General features: G+C 45.4%; 1 protein-coding gene across 1 annotated transcript in view; it reads right to left on the reverse strand.

Annotated features, from left to right (window-relative positions):
* Positions 1-15888, reverse strand: part of MYO18B (myosin XVIIIB) — a 270882-nt gene that overhangs the window by 71112 nt on the left and 183882 nt on the right. Inside the window, exons 33-38 of the mRNA XM_011374654.2 lie at positions 14904-15047; positions 12966-13154; positions 11433-11549; positions 9097-9180; positions 7933-8070; positions 5382-5567 (exon numbers count right to left, since the gene is read on the reverse strand). Coding sequence (XP_011372956.1) covers positions 5382-5567; positions 7933-8070; positions 9097-9180; positions 11433-11549; positions 12966-13154; positions 14904-15047 — 858 coding nt within the window. The remainder of the gene's footprint in view (positions 1-5381; positions 5568-7932; positions 8071-9096; positions 9181-11432; positions 11550-12965; positions 13155-14903; positions 15048-15888) is intronic.

Raw genomic sequence — 15888 nt, forward strand, 5'->3', positions numbered from 1 at the left:
TCTGACTTTCTGGAAACTTGGACATTGCCTGACACACAACAGGAATTCACTAGACATTTGCTGAATGCATGTATAGGGAAGTCACAATGAACAGGACCATCTGACTGCTCCCCCAAAGCTGCCGGTCAGTATTGCTTCACCATATAAGAAACTCAAATGATGCATCCTCCTTGCAATCTTTTCCAGGTCTCCTGGTTTTCACAAACCACTTCCTCCTTTGCTCACACACCCTATCCTATCGGAATTATTTAGGTACATGTGTGTGTCTCCTCCTCTGAATCTCGAGCTTTCCAAGGGCGTGATCCCTGGTCCCTTCACGTCTGCATCTCTCACAATGTCATGCACGGGGCCAGGATGTAAACTAAAGTGTGTCGCTCTGAAAGTTCCAATTTTCAAGACACATTGTTTGACCTCTTCTCTTACGAGGCGAGACTTCAAAATGCTATTCGGCAAACAATTACCGAGAATCTACTTTATGCATGACCTTGAATTGGAGGCTGGAGACCCAGAGTCATATAAAACACAATCTGTCTCTCTCTCAGGGACTCCCTGTCTATGGAGACAAGAACATAAGCAATTAAAATAACTAGGCGACACACGCACAGATTGAGTGAACACAAGGGGATGTGGGAACAAAAGGAGGTACCGAACTTAGTAAGGAATAGGGATAACAGTGAGAGCTTTGCAGAGGTGAGATCTGATCTGAAATTTGAAGGTCGAGTAGGCAGGCAGAGGATACATGAGAACAAAGGTAAATGGGTCAAGATATAACATTGTGTTTGGCCTTGAACAATTGCTCTCATGTGTGAGTAGAACATGCAAGGTGATAAGAGGCAGACAGTAAAGGCAGAAAAAGCTACAGAGGCTCTGGGAAGGAACTGAGACTTTGCTGTAAAGGCAATAGAGAGCCATGGAAGATTTCTTAGCAGAAATGTAACACGGTAAGATGTGTCCCTTCTGGAAAGGTCTTCAGCAGGGAGGGGCAAGAGTGGAGAACTGGTGATACAAGTTAGAAGAGGCATAGACCAGGAGGAAACATGGTTGAAACAAAGACACAAGAAGCAGTGATGGGACAGAAATGGATGGGTTTTAAAAAAAATACCTAAATAGGGTAGAATCAGCAGGACTTACTATTAATTGTGTGAGTCAGAGAGAGATAAGCCACTGTGATTTCTAACTTGGTCACTCTAAGAGTGAGCAGAAACATCATCTAAATTTTTCAAGACCTGGGAAACTTATGAAAAGGACACCTGGCTCAGGGAAAATAGAGACTAGAGAGTCAGGCCAAGGGCAATGAAGAGTAAACCGAATAGGTGCAGCCTCTGAAATAGGTGCATCCACCAAAGGCAGGTAGAGGGCAGGGCTTCCTGTCACCTTGGCCTCTTCAGCTGTCCTTGACCTCCTTTGGATACCATGGGGCCAAGGTGGCTTCCACTGGGCTCTGTAACTATTCAAAAACAACAGGATATAAATCCACGGATGAGCTGTCTCATCGCCCCAATGACAAAGAGACTTGAATGATTTAGAACCAGAATATTCTTTTCTCCATAATGGCTCCTGGAGTCACCAGGAATAGTACATTTACTAAAATTAATGGCAAAACCTCATTTTTCTTTTTTCCGAGAAGAGAAGTTTCATCGGCGGGGTAATTGATCCTGATCTGGACGTGCGGTGCGTCAGCTGGGGGTGTAAATCATTCACATGAAACAACTCACAGCCCTTTAAACCAACACCAACAGTGACAAATGGTATAGGCTGGGGACAGGCGGAAAGGAACACGAAGGGGAGATCCATCAACATCCCTCTTGCTTCTCACCAGGGCCCAGAGTGCAGGATTCTTTTTTTTTTTTTTTTTTTTTGGTCTCCACAGCAGAGCCATTTTTCAGCAGCGTTGGGCTAAAAGGGCGGTGTCGTGTCACAAGGATAACTTTAGAGTTGGACACACAGGGCTGCCAATCCCAGCTCTGCCACTGCAGATCCTGCAGCCCTGGGTAAGGCACTCTGCAGGTCTGCACCTCCACATTCTCCACCTGCTGGGATTGACGTAAGCATGAAAGAAGACAGCATCTGCAAAGGGCCTGAGCTTAGAGCGACTCAATAAATATTTGTCCAGGAAATGAATGAATGAATGCTTGCATTGGGGAGTTAGGAAATTCATTCTGTCCCTCACAGAGATTGAATTTCATAAATGGAAGGTGAAGAGGGAAATGCTTTACCTAAAGAAATGATTTGTGGTGGTGACAGGGGGCATGGTCCCCCAAATGGCAGAGCACAGACACCTTGTTTTGCCTGTGAAAGCTCTGAGTACCACTTAAAGAGAAAAGTATAAAATACACAAGCGATGACCTTAGCCTTATCTTCCGTTCGGTGTGAGCTCCTTAAAGGCAGGACTGTGTCTAGTTCCCTGCTGGATCCCCAAATTTGGTACAGGGCTTGGCCACAGTAAAAGCTAGGAATATATTTTGCATGAATGAAAGAACCAGAACCCTGACTGCCTTGCAGGCTTTTGGTGAAGTTTATAGAGACTGTATGGCATGGAGCCTGTCTTATGGGGGGTGGGGGGATGGAGGAAGGCACATTGGTGACACAGACACAGCCCTGGATTGGTGAGATGATATCTCCTGAGAAGCCTGGGGGAAGTTCCAGGAAGCCATGTCAATGGAGGGGCCTCGGCCACAGGGTTCATCTTAAAATGACAGTGCTCAATGAACTCTCCCACCGAGCTTGGCTTTGTTTACCTTGCCAGCTTCTACAAAGCAGGACCTTATGATTCCTCGCCCCTCCCCACCAACACCCATTCCTGTGCTATGCCATAGTAGGTGTTGAATGTAGATATGCTGAATGAATAAATGAGGGGTATAAGAAAATATGACATCCTTTCTTCTCCCAGTGGAAATATTCCAGGGCCCAATGGCAAGGGCATACTTGAGGGCAAATAGGTTGGTGAGTTTAAGACATCCACTCTTAGGAAAGGTCTGCCAGCCTGACATTGTCTCTTTGGGCCATGCTCATCCATAGAATCACTGAGGAAACAGCAGGCTGTGCAGGATCACCATAGAATACCAGCAGAGCAGGAACATGCCTTCCTCTCTTATAGCAGGTGGAAGGGTGACCCCCACCAAAATTTATGTCCACTAGAACCTGTCAATTGACTTTATTTGGAAAAATGGTCTTTATTGATATAATTAAGATAAAGAGTTCAAGATGAAATCCACCTGGACTTAGGTGGGCCCTGAATCTAATTACAGATGTCCTTATAAGAAAAAAGCAGAGATATTTGAGAGGTGTACACAGAGATGATGACTATGTGGAGATGGAAGCAGAGATTGGAGTAATGCAGCCACTATAAGCCAAAGAACACCAGAATTTGGAATAACAAAGAAGGATTCCACACTTGAGCCTTCAGAGGGAGCACAGCCCTGACAATATCTTGAATTTGGATTCTGGCCTTCAGAACTGTGAGGGAATGAATTTCTATTGCTTAAAGCCACCTAGATTTTTTATAATTAGTTAAGGCAGCCCTAGAAGACATATATATATATACCTTCCAACCACAAACACAGCAAAATAAAAAGTTCGGACTTGGTAAACTTATCCAGAATCTTGCAATCAGAAAACAAAGAAGGATCCAGGTCTAATTTCAGCATACAAGCGAGCTTTGTGTTTTATCATTTTGTGTTGTTTCTATTTTAATTCATATACAGGGTTACGCTATAATCTTTTCAGCATTTAGGGTCTTGAAAGATATTGACATGTCCCCAAGAATGGGGATAGGAAGAGGAAAGTTAGTAGAGAAGGAAAGAGAGGAGAGAAGAGAAGGGGAGAGAGAGAAAGATAGCAAAGGAGAGAAGGGAAAAGAAACACTCTTTGATCTGGCCAGAATGCCTGGGTGTCTGGCCAGTTAAAAAAGACATCAGAGGAGAAAGACTGGGGATGTTCTCTCACTCCCAGCCAGAGCTGGCAGGAGAGAAGCTCAGCTGCATGAGAAGCAGGGCTGGTTAATGAGGAAGTTATCCTGTCTACTGGAGGAAAGTGCCTCTCTCTCTCCCGAGGCCATGGGAGCTGCCAGTCATGGGGCTTGGACTTTGTCTGAGAGCCTGGGTCTCTTTGTGGAGCCTCTCCTCTCCCACACACAACAGCCAAGATGCTGGCTTGTCAAGGGCAAAGCTGATGGGAATGACATTGGCCATGGGAGGCAGCGGCCAGAGAAATATACCTACTGCAGGAGGATGAGTTGGTGAGAGCTGTCACAAAACCAGAGTAGACAGGGCGGGTAGGAGCTAATGACTGTGACATAGAGACCTCTGAGCCAAGCCTCAGCATGTTGTGGGTTGTCTCAGTGAAGGCTCTATGGTGAGAAACAAAAGGAGTGCCAGATGCCTCCTGGGTCACAGAAGAAAAAACCTGGAGTTTTAGAGCTATCTGGCCTCATGTGGAAAAAGAGGGGCAGGCTCTCCAGATGCTCTATGATCCTTGAAGGAAACTGTTTTCAAAAAATACAGTTTTTGAAAACTGTATTTTTTGAAAATTGGGCAGGAAACAAATTTTAAAATGTCCCTTGGACTACCCTACGGAGCAAAGTATAGCTTAGTGAATGAAAGAAGAGATTGCAGAGTTGGACAGACCTGAGTTCAAATTCTTACTAGCGTGTAGCCTTGGGCAAGTGAATATACCATTTTGAGCCTCAATTTGGCATGTTGATGACCCTATGCCTCAGTTTCCCCAACTGTAAAGCGGAGACAAGAATAGTACCGACCTCACAATATCTACAGGATTTAAATGAAAAATATTTAACCCAGAACCTAACATATAGCAAGTGCTTAATACATAGTGGCTTTAACATCTTTTTATCTTTTATCATTGTTGTAGCTATTAATTATCCAGAAATAGCTCTGACATTTATTAGATGTGACCTTAAACAAGTTATCTCACCTCTTTGAAGCCTCAGTTTTCTCATCTGTAAAATGGGATAATAATTCTGACTTCGCAGGGTTGTTATGACGATTATATAATATTATGGATGTTAAGATTCGATACAAGGTAGACATTTAATGAACGTTGATTCCCTCCTCTTCACAAGATGCTGCCCTGCTTTTTGAATGGAATGTGTGAAGCGGGAATTGGAGTCTGAGACGTCAAGGGGCTTAGAGACCGACCCTCCAGCAGGAGTGAATGAAATGCCATTGGTCTACTTTGGGCCCACCCCCAGAGTTTACAGCCAATGGCAGCATTGTTCCTCTGCCTAGCCCTTTGAGGTTTCTCCCTGCTTCCAGCTTACCCCAAGAAAGTCATCCATGAGTCTCCCATTTAGAAGGAAGGAGGGGTCTCCCCAGTCTCAAACCCTCAATCACAGGAGCACCAGCGTAGGGGACAGCACTCACCAGCTCCATGCACCTCCTGCTGGCCTCTGCCTCCCGCTGCACCAGCTCTTCCATGTCTGCCTTCAGCTCTTCCAGGCGCCGCTGGTAATATTGGCTGCTCTCCCGCTGCTGAGCCTCGGCCATGGCCGCCTGTGAAAGCTCCTCGCCCATCTTGATCAGGCTGTCCCGAAGCCGAATCACCAGGACCTGGAGGGGGTCAGAGAGTATACGCACACCTTGGAATCAGAGGCCAGAGACACAAAACAGGCATGAAACAGGGGGCTCCAGGAAGACAAACCCTTTGCTGAGTCTCTGTGTGTTTTTATAATCAGGATAATTGTCCTGATTTCTGATACAAAAATGAAAAATATACTTTAAAATCTTAGGAAATGATAAATGCTATTCTGAGAGGCAGTGTATCATACTGATAAGAACCCTGTCTCTGAATATGTTCTAGGTTCAAATTCTAGCTCAACATGTTCCTGGCCGTGTGACCTTGGGCAGGTTATTTAACCTCTTAGAGAGACAGGGAAGATTATAGTACCTACATTCCAAGGATGAGGTCAGGACCGCACATGGTAAGTTATGCGGAAGACTTAGCTCAGTGCCTGGCGCATAGCACCTTTGTATAAGGATTGGGAATTATTAATATTTATAGCAGCCTTCATCCATCTCAAAGTCTGGGAGGTGGATTGGTCAGGGGAGAGAACACTACACAGGGGAGCAAGCCCTCCATGGGTTTTGGTTTCCCGATTTGTAAAACAAGGAGATTTGAGCAGATAAACTCCCATGAGCCTCAGCTCTAATATTTTATAGCATGTTTCCTTTTCTGGGAAGAAAAATCCATGAAAACACAATGAAACAATAGAGAAAATAGCTGTGGGCATCGCCAGTGCTACAGAAAAACCCAGGGGCTGTTCTCCAAAGTTCATTAGTTGGCCAACAAGCCTGGAACCAAATGATTCTGATGGGCAAATACCTGAGTGTTGACATAAAACAGAGCCCACATGAATATTTCAGGTCTTTGCTAAATACTCTGAGCCCCTTTTCAGATCAGACTAAATAATGGCCTAAAAGAAAAGCTTTACTATTTAGTCCCTCTTCACCTTTCAAATGGAGTTTAGCAACAATTTTGAAGGGCAGCAGGAAGGTTACAAGGAAGAAGAGTACTTCTCAAACTGTCCCTGAGGCACCCCATCTCAAGGACTTGGATTCTACTAAATTCAAATAATGATGGTGGGGGGCGGGGGGGGGGGAGAAGTGAACTGGAGGTAGAATCTGCCATTTAAAGTTATTCTACCATAGTTGACTTTTTTCTCTGCTATCAGTTGACTATACTAGAATCAAGTAAAAAAAAAAGAGAGAGAGACATGATATAGCCTAACATTATGTATTAATTATCTAAAATATAGTAGATCAAAGTTTCAAAGTGATCTGCTGAGATGATTATGCCTTGAGGGATACCTTGAGCAATTCTGAGAACCACTGAAGGTCAAGGCAAAGAATTTTTCTTTGCTCTTCATCCATAACAGCTTTCTTAGAGACCAAATGCCCAGGAGGAAATTGGGAGGAAATCTTTCAGAATGAGGAGTGCAGCCTCTCATTGTCCAGATGCACTGTCATCCTGTGGGTAAGACAGCTGGCTGCAGAGAAATTAGAGCCTGGGACCAAGATGAAGTGAAAGTCAAGTGTCAATCTACTCCTGTCACTGATGCTACCTGGCTTAATCTTGACTAAGTCACCTGAACTTTCTGGGGTCATCTCATTCTATTCTACATGCCCCATGGGGCTGTGGTAAATGTCAAGTGGAGTAGCTGATGTGGATAGATTTTGACAATGGTTATGTCCTCTAAAAATGTCTCGTGTCATTGGCCTACAGGGCTAAATGTGACTCCAATCATGGAACCCCACCCCACGTACCTGTCCTTCAAAGTCCAACATCAAAGCCACCACCTCCTGGAAGCCTCCCTGATTCCTCAGCCTGAAGGGACCTCTGTCCTACAAACCTCATAGCCCTCTCTCCATATTATGGGTATTTATGTATATATCTTACCCACTTCTCCAACAAAGCTCTGCTTCTAGAAAACAGAATGTTTTATATCTGTCTTCCATGTCCTTAACACAGTCTAGCACATACTAGGTTCAAAATAAATTTCTGCTCAAAACGAGTGTTGGGCATATAAGTGGAAGAGCGAGTAAAAGACAGAATTAGATCAATGGATAAAAAGATACTGGGCAGACTGGGGATTGAGGTCTGAAGTAAAAAAGAATAGAGGAAGAGAAAAAGGAAAACAAATGGAAGGGGGGATGATGGATGGACCGATGATGGTATATGGATTTGGATAGAGATAGATAGAGGTAGATGGGTTAAATGGCTAGGTAGTTTGTGGGACAGTATGAATGAAGAAAGGAAGGAAGGAGGGAAAGAGGGAGAGAAGAAACTTATATGGGAGATGGATGACTAATACACATTCAGATAAAAGCATAGGAGTGGATAGATGGATGGTGGAAGGGTGGATAGAACTTACACAAAAGGCCTCACAAAGGGCAACATATACTCATCATTAAGTACCTCAAATCTTTTTATCTGCACTTTCTGGAACTCCCTTTTGTTCTCCAAGTCACAGATGATCGCCTCCTGCCTGCTGACAATGGCTCGATCCACGGTGGACTGCTCCAAGTACTCGATGCGCATCTGAGCCACCTGTAGCTGGGGGCAAACCCAAAAGGTCCATTGGCCACTGAGTCTTGGAATGGAGACACACACAGGACCCAGTCCTGGGCTTGTTCACACCACCTCCTTCTTGGCTCAGGTACTGTATGTTGAATGCATAAGCAAAATCTGCCAGTTCCACTCTGAGGACCCTCACACCAGACCCAGCCCCTGAGTCTCGGGTGCTAGGGGGTGACATTTCCTGGGCCTTCTGCCTCCAAAACAAGACTTTCAATCAGTGCTTCTCTTACTTTCTTTCCCTGCTCTGCTAAGGGAGCAAAGCCCATGTGTGAGCAGCAGGTTTCAGCATCGAAGGACACAATCAAAGTGGGTTTGGGTACCAAGCACCTATATCAGAGTTCAAAACCTAGCTCCCCTATTCTTGAGCTGGATGGGCCTGGGCAAGTTAGTTCCCTTCCTTGAGCCTCATCGCTTCATTTTTTTTGTGTGAGGACCAAAGGAGATTAGTGCCTGGTACATCATTAACACCCAGCAAGCGGCCCCTGCTGCTGTGCTTTCGTTGTGCTTGTTACTCAGTGCCCATGGACATTTGAAACTCAGTCACTCTGACAGTCACTCTAAGCAGGCACATGGGACAGTTCTAGAAGAGCTGTGAGAATTTCATGGATAATAGCAACCCGCTAGCTAAAAGGGAAATTCAGGGATGTTTGGAGGAACCATGACTTCGAAGGAAGATTTTGCATAGGACGATGATCCTGTCTTTCACAGACCATCCCATTTCCTTAGAGCTATTTTTCTGAGGGAGAAAATCCTGCCCTAAATGGCTGATGAGTGTCTTCTTTGGATGCTGAACAGGCTCAGTTAAGAGTTGGTGTGTATGTGACAGGGGGCGGGGGGGCTTGGATTGCTCTCAATTCATTTGGTGCAAGACTGAAGTTGAGAGAAAGAGGGAAGGAGAGAGGAAAAAAGAGAATGAATGACAGCTTCCAGGATCCAAAGCTTGAGGTCCCCGAGAAAATCCTTCCCTTCTTCCCTTACAATATGGCAGCTCTGAGCACATACTTGCTCCTGAAGCTTGTGTTTCTCCTTCTTGGCTTCCTCCAGCTGCAGCTGCAGTTCCTGGATCAGCCCAATGTCAGCAGCAGACTAGCAAAACAAAAAATGTCACCTTGAGACCACAGCCCTTGCTGGGAAACTGTCCTTGGCAATCCCTTCTTTCACCACCCACGGATGTCTAAATTTCTCAGAGACTCTATGCCAGTACCAAAAGGGTATCTCTCACATCCTCCCCAACCTCCTTCATCTCAATGTTTGCTGAGTCACTCCCATTATGTAAGCCCAGAGATTTGGTCAACTGTCCAGCATTGTATTATATATTCTTGAGAGTCCATACAAAAATGGGCTGGCCACAGCACTAGATTCTGAGGGAAGAGAACTATTCTGATTTTCAGGTAACTAGGATTCCAGACCTGGATGCTGGCCTTGGCAAGCCCCAGAAGCTCTCTGCACGTCAGTATTCCATCTGTAAAATGGGCTGACTGTCATCATTTAGCCCCTCTACCTGGGGTTTGTTCAGAGATTAAATGAGGCAATGGAGAGTAAAGGTCCTTAAAAAAAGTAGATCCAAACCGTTAAGTCTGATTATCTCCAATGAGAGAAATTCCAGAGAGCAGGAGGGTCCCTCAATTTCTGTTTTCCACATGTATTTATTATTTAAATTATTTACAGTGGGCATATGAATATGCTGCTTTTGTAATTGAATAAATAAATAAACTGCCATGTTGAAAAAATAAGTGTGATTCACAAATACAGAAGATACCATAGGCTATTTTTGTGATGATTGTTATCACGTTGATGAAATAATTGATCTTTTTTGTTATTATTGCTTGTTTAGCAGAAATTCCCTCAGATCAAATCTCTGTAGAATGCATTCAATGCCTGGCAGGCATTCTACCTTGGACCTCCTCTGGGGGTACAATGTGGAGAAGATGCTCTTTGCTCTGGGAGGGAGCTGTTACACGGTTATGCAAATCAGATCAGTTATGCAGATCAGATCAGTTATAAGGATCAGAAATCCACCAGAGGTCCTCATCGCATCCCTCAGCTCCACTCCAAAGCTTCTGCTTTTCCCTGTCCTGCCATTGTGCTTCCTAATTGTCTTCTAAGTTCATCTGCTTCCCCCCATCTCCACTTCACCTCCCTGGTCCAATCTGCCATTCTCTCTCCCCTGGACTGCAGCTTTTGTTTATTCAACAGCTATCTACTGCATGCCTACTCCAAGCCAGGCACTCTTCTAGGCTCTGGGATATAGTCTTGGACAATAAAGGAGAATTTTTTCACTGTAGAGCTTACAGTCTGGGGCTGCATTCTGGCTATTGCTCTCCTTCTTTTTCCCCTAAAAAGTTTGCCAATGATTCCTATCACACATAAAGTGAAATCCAAACTCATTACAGCCTTCAAGACCCTGATCTAGCCCTCCTGTGCTGGCCTCGCCAACCTCATCTTGTGCCACACTCCCTTCACTAGCTTCCCTTCTGCCTCTGAAATGTACCTTTGTGTGTGCTGTTCCCTCACTATTCCACTCTAATCTAACTCTTGCTCCTTGTTCAAATCTCTATCCAAGTGAAAGTTCATGTGAAGAGAATGTCACCTTCAGATGGCGTGCGCATCTCTAGCCACCTCCTCAGGTAAGTCTTTCCTGACCTCCAACCTAGGTCAGGATTTGAAGAACCATATTCATTTTCTTTCCAGACTCTTGGCTCAGTTTGTAAGTCTCCTCTCCAATCTGGGTGATTATGTGATAAGGTCTGTCCAGTCCACTAAACTGTGAGCTACACAAAGACAGGAAAGGGATGTCATTTTACCCAAAACACTATCCTTGTCATTCTACACAGTGTCTAACACATGGTGGGTGCTCAGTAAATCCTGAATGATGAATGAATGAATGAATGAATGAATGAATGAAGAGGTTGATAGGTAGGATGGATGGATGGATGGATGGATGGATGGATGGATGGATGGATGGATGGATGGATGGATGGACAGGTGGGCAGGTAGATAAAAGAGTAGACAGGTGAATGGGTACATTGATGAGCAGATGGATGGTGGATGGATGAATATTTCGATGGGTAGATGGATAGATATGTGGGTGGGTGGATGAGTGAATAGATATGTGAATAAATCAAAATCTTGCTTGATGGAGATGTCCTCCAGAGATGCGCACGCCATCTGAAGGTGACATTCTCTTCACGTGAACTTTCACAATTCCTATATATCTTTGTGGCATTTATCCTTCCAACGTCCTAAGACTAGGGAGTAGCCCAACCACATTACCTTCTCAATATTCCCCACCTACCTGGCTCAAGACCACTAAGCTTTTCTCCATTTAAGGCTGTTACCTGTGCAATGAGGTCTTTGTGCTTCTGCATGAGGTCATTCAGGTCATCCTGGTCCTCGTCAATGCGCTTTAGGAGGTCTGTTCTCTCAAACTGCAGCCGGTACAGCTGTTCATCCACCTGGTGGGAGAAAAGACAATAGTTGAAGGGCGGGTGGGAAGGGAACGGCAGGGAGCTGATGGAGAGCAATGGGGGGCTTGCCTGTGGGGGTATCAGGTGAGTGACCATCTACCTGTAAGGGTGGCTATGGGTGTGCCAGTGCATGCTGTGGGTATGACAGCTCTGCGTGTGGGCACTGGGCATGTGTGTGACTGTGTGAACGCAGCATGTGTGTATGTGAATGGGTATAGATCTGCATAAGCCCACCTGGGAATCTACATACACACATTTTAAATGGGCATGGTACATATATGTGAGTGCAAACTCCTGTAATTTCCCCGAGAAGGGACTTTGTTCTGTTCACAGGCATATTCCCAGCACTAGGCCTACAAATAGCGGGTGCTCAATAAACCCGTATTGAATAGATGGATAGACTTAAATGCATATTTTGCCTATGAGGGCATTTATTTTGTATGTTTGTTTGGTGATTTTGTACATGAGTATGCATATTCATCTCTGCATATTGTATGTGTATGTGTATGTGTCTATGTTTGTGGGCAATTTTCTCTTAATCTAATGCAAATAAAATTTCGGACAAAACAGGCCAGTCAGGATCTTGAGATAAGCTCTTGCCTATAAGTTTCTAGTTACACTTCAACTTTAGGATTTTACATATAAAGAATAAATTTAAGCCAACCCTGTATACTCAGGGAGGGGACTTAGAAACCTACACCCAATTTTCACCAACATAGTAGATCCATAATATATATTCATTTGTCCCTGTTCAGTGGTGAGCACATAGAATGTCCATAATAGATGGCTGGGTCTTTATAGCGGGGTTCCCCAACTGCCAAGCCATGAACTGGTCCCTGGTGCCAAAAAGGTTAGGGACCACTGCCTCATAGCAATAAGCTAAGTGGACTCATGAGGGTTGCCCTTGTCTCTGTTTATAAGAATGAACATATAGTAGCCCAGCAATAATGACCAAGTCCCCTCCTATGGTGAGGAGTGTATAGTAGGACTACAACAGATGCCTGAGAACTACTTACAGTGTGAGCATGTTCTGGGTGCACAACAAAAGTTTTGTTCCCACTTAGGGTGCTGAGCAAACACTAGGCTAATATCAGATGCTCCCATAGTACTGAGCACACATTAGGTCCACAACAGGTTCCTTGCCTATCTTTGCAGAGGCAAACACACATTTGACTCTCCTATATGCCCTTACATCTTTATAATGCTCAGCTCGTAGTAGGATGCTGCACTTTCAGAGTGTTGAGCATCCAATAGATCTACAATGGATATCTGTACCTTCAGTGTGGTACCCAGTAGGTCCATTATAAGTGCCCTTGTCCCTCTTATAGTGACGAGCACACAGTAGGCCCACACTAGCTCAGAGAGCTGCACTAGGCCAGCTTCAGAAAGGGAGGGTACAGGTACCAGGCTCTTGTTCCGGGTCACGTTCTCCAGCTCGCTGTGCATGCTCTCCAGGTCCGCAGTCAGCGCCTTCTGGGTCTTCAAGGCATCCTCACATTTTGCTTCACTCTGCTCCAGCTGGACCAGGCCACAGGATGAGAAGAAAAGAGGCCCTGTGACACTGCTTCCTTCCCCTCCAGCCCGGCCCAGCCCCTCTCAGACAATAAAATCACTTACAGGTGACTCTCATGTCTTCACTACTAGTCATCAACCAACAACTAGGGGAAGCAAATGTGTTTGCATTTGAGGCAGCCTGGTGCTGAGCCCACTCAAAGCTGAACAGGCACTGCTCTATAAAATAAGGCCAGGCCACCCCTGCCTCAATGCTGGGAGCTAGTCTCCAGTTCTGTTCAGCAAATATTTGCTGACACCCACTGAGTGCCAGGCACAGGCACTCAGGGAACAGTCAACTTGGCCCCTGCTCTTCCATGAGGGAAACAGGGAAGGACAGTTAATGGCAACTACTCTGAGGAGTACAGGAAGAGGAGGAGGACACAAGGGTGCCGGGAATACAAGGTGGGGGTCAGAGAAGGATTCCTAGAGGAGGTTTGTAGACATTTCTCAACCCTTTTAAGTGATATGTAAAATATTCCACATGTGAGTATTTTCCTGGGTTCATGACTTTCATTAAATTCTCAAAGGTTAAGCGCCACCTACTTAAACAAAATTTCTCTTTCTCACCCTGCTTGCTCATCCTTCCACCCACTTGCACACAATAGGTCTGCTATCCTGTCAGAGTGGGGCCATCAAGCAGGTACAATTACCTACGTGGCCCTAGAAGACAGACAGTCCCCACTGGAGGAAAGCGACTTCCGTGCACAAACCCTAAGTCCATTCTGCAATAGGCAGTTGTCTCTTGATTTCTGAACCCTAGAATTTCTGAGTAGAAAATACCCTTAGAAATAACTCAAGGAAAATACTTGAGGCTCAGAGAAGGGTCGTGCTTTGCCCAAAGTTCTACGGCTACAAGGAGCAAAGACATCCCTTATAATGTCCTGACCAGCACACTTCCTCACCGTCCCTCCAAATGATATTAAGGCTGGTGCTCACAGAAGATAAAAAAAAAAGCCAGCTACAGTCCTAGTGAACCAATATGCATACAATCTCTGATCCCTGCAGCTACCGAGTAAGTGAAGGGGCCCCATTGATCTATAAAAGGAAAACAATAGAGCCAAGGCGAGGCAAGACAACAGGCCAAGGTAGAATTGTTTTCATCCCTTTCCAAACTTTCTGAGGGCATAGAATGTCTCCCTCAGAAAGTCCAGGAGCTCAGCTCACAGATTAGAATAGTAATGACAATGGAAGCTGAGGAGACGGGAGGCAGCCATTCGTTTGAATATTAATTACCAAGTACAGTTCTAAAGGTTCTACTTGCATTTTCTCTCTTCATCCTCTTTTTAGATCTGTGAGGTGCTTACTGCTAATATCCCCATTTTATAGGTGAGGAAATCGAGGCCCTAGCCTTCTCCCATAGCTTCCTTACACTGCCACTTCTAGTTCCAGCCTCACCCCACTGCCAGCCGCTATGATCCACAAAACCCCTATTTTCAAAACCCTGAGGACAATGAACTCCTGCGGTTGGGCTCATAGCAGGGACTGTTGTTGCAAGAGGACTTGGTGGCCTATTTCCTTCAGTGACTGGGAGAGATTGAGACACACTGAGAAAAATAATGTGGAGCAAGGGGAGGTAATTAGCATTGTTAGAGCATAATTGAAAGAGGACAGAAGAAGTCAGGCACAGCCTTATCTTCCCTCAGATGACTCCAGGGCCTCGGGAAAGGCAGGGAGATGCAATGAAAGGCTCCCCTCCTGCACCTCAGGCAGAACAAAACCAGACCTTGATTCATTCAAAAAACAGAGGCCTTACTATGTGAGCCATTTAAGCTTAGACCTAAAGGATACCAAAGCAACCGACAGCCACATGCAGATGTAGGAGAAAGAGCACTGGGGTGGGGGCGAGAGCAAGTGCAAAGGCCCTGAGGCAAAAACGGGAACAAATCTGCTGCTGAGGAACAGAAAGATGTCCAGCATGGCTGGACAGCTGTACTGAGAGGGAGAGGAGGTGATGCTCATGGGACAGGATGCAAAGCTTAGATTTATTTTCGGTCTGTAGGGGAAATCATCGATGATTTCTAAGGAAAGTGGTACGTTCTCCCTCTGGCTGTTGTGGGGAGGATGGGCTTTCCTGGATAAGACTGCAAACCGGGTGGCCATTGAGGACACTGCTGTGGTCCTCCAGGAAGGAGGTGGTACAGGTGCTCCAATCAGAGTAGAAGTGAAGGAAAAAAAAAATGGAAGGATCTGCACAGTGGGGAATGTAAAGAACAAAAGGTCTGGGCAGGCAGCAGCAGATGGGCCATCGTGGGAGATGATGTCAGATAACTAATAGTGGAAGAGAGAGGCAGCACGCTGGGCCTCGCTGCCAGGCCAAGTTGCTCGGCCCAGGGCCAGGAGGCAAGTGAGAGCCATTGTAAGAAACTCAACAGAGGCGAATAGGATGACAGCAGTTCCCATCTGCTCAGTTCCTCCTTCGGCTGAGGGTTTCATCAGTATGATGCCACTGGTCCTCAGAGCCACTGGAGAAAGAAGGCTCTATTTTTAACCCCATTTTTCAGATAGTATAGGGTGCATGATCCAGAAATGCTCCTTATTGTCCCCAATTTCCCTGGAGCAAGCAGGGAGAGGGACAATTTATCCCCAGGCAGAGATGAACACAGAGTGAGCTCAGTCAATGGCAACGGCTGGCTGTTGGCTGTATTCTTAGCCCATACTGGGTTAGAGATAGGATTATCTTGGCCCCAATGGTTTTGGCATTAATGGCCACACCTGCTACTGTTGCTTGGGGACTATTTCCAGTGCACTGTGCTTTATCTGCCTGTCTTCATAA

Source organism: Pteropus vampyrus, unplaced genomic scaffold (assembly GCF_000151845.1).
Source record: "Pteropus vampyrus isolate Shadow unplaced genomic scaffold, Pvam_2.0 Scaffold251, whole genome shotgun sequence".
Lineage (NCBI taxonomy): Eukaryota > Metazoa > Chordata > Mammalia > Chiroptera > Pteropodidae > Pteropus > Pteropus vampyrus.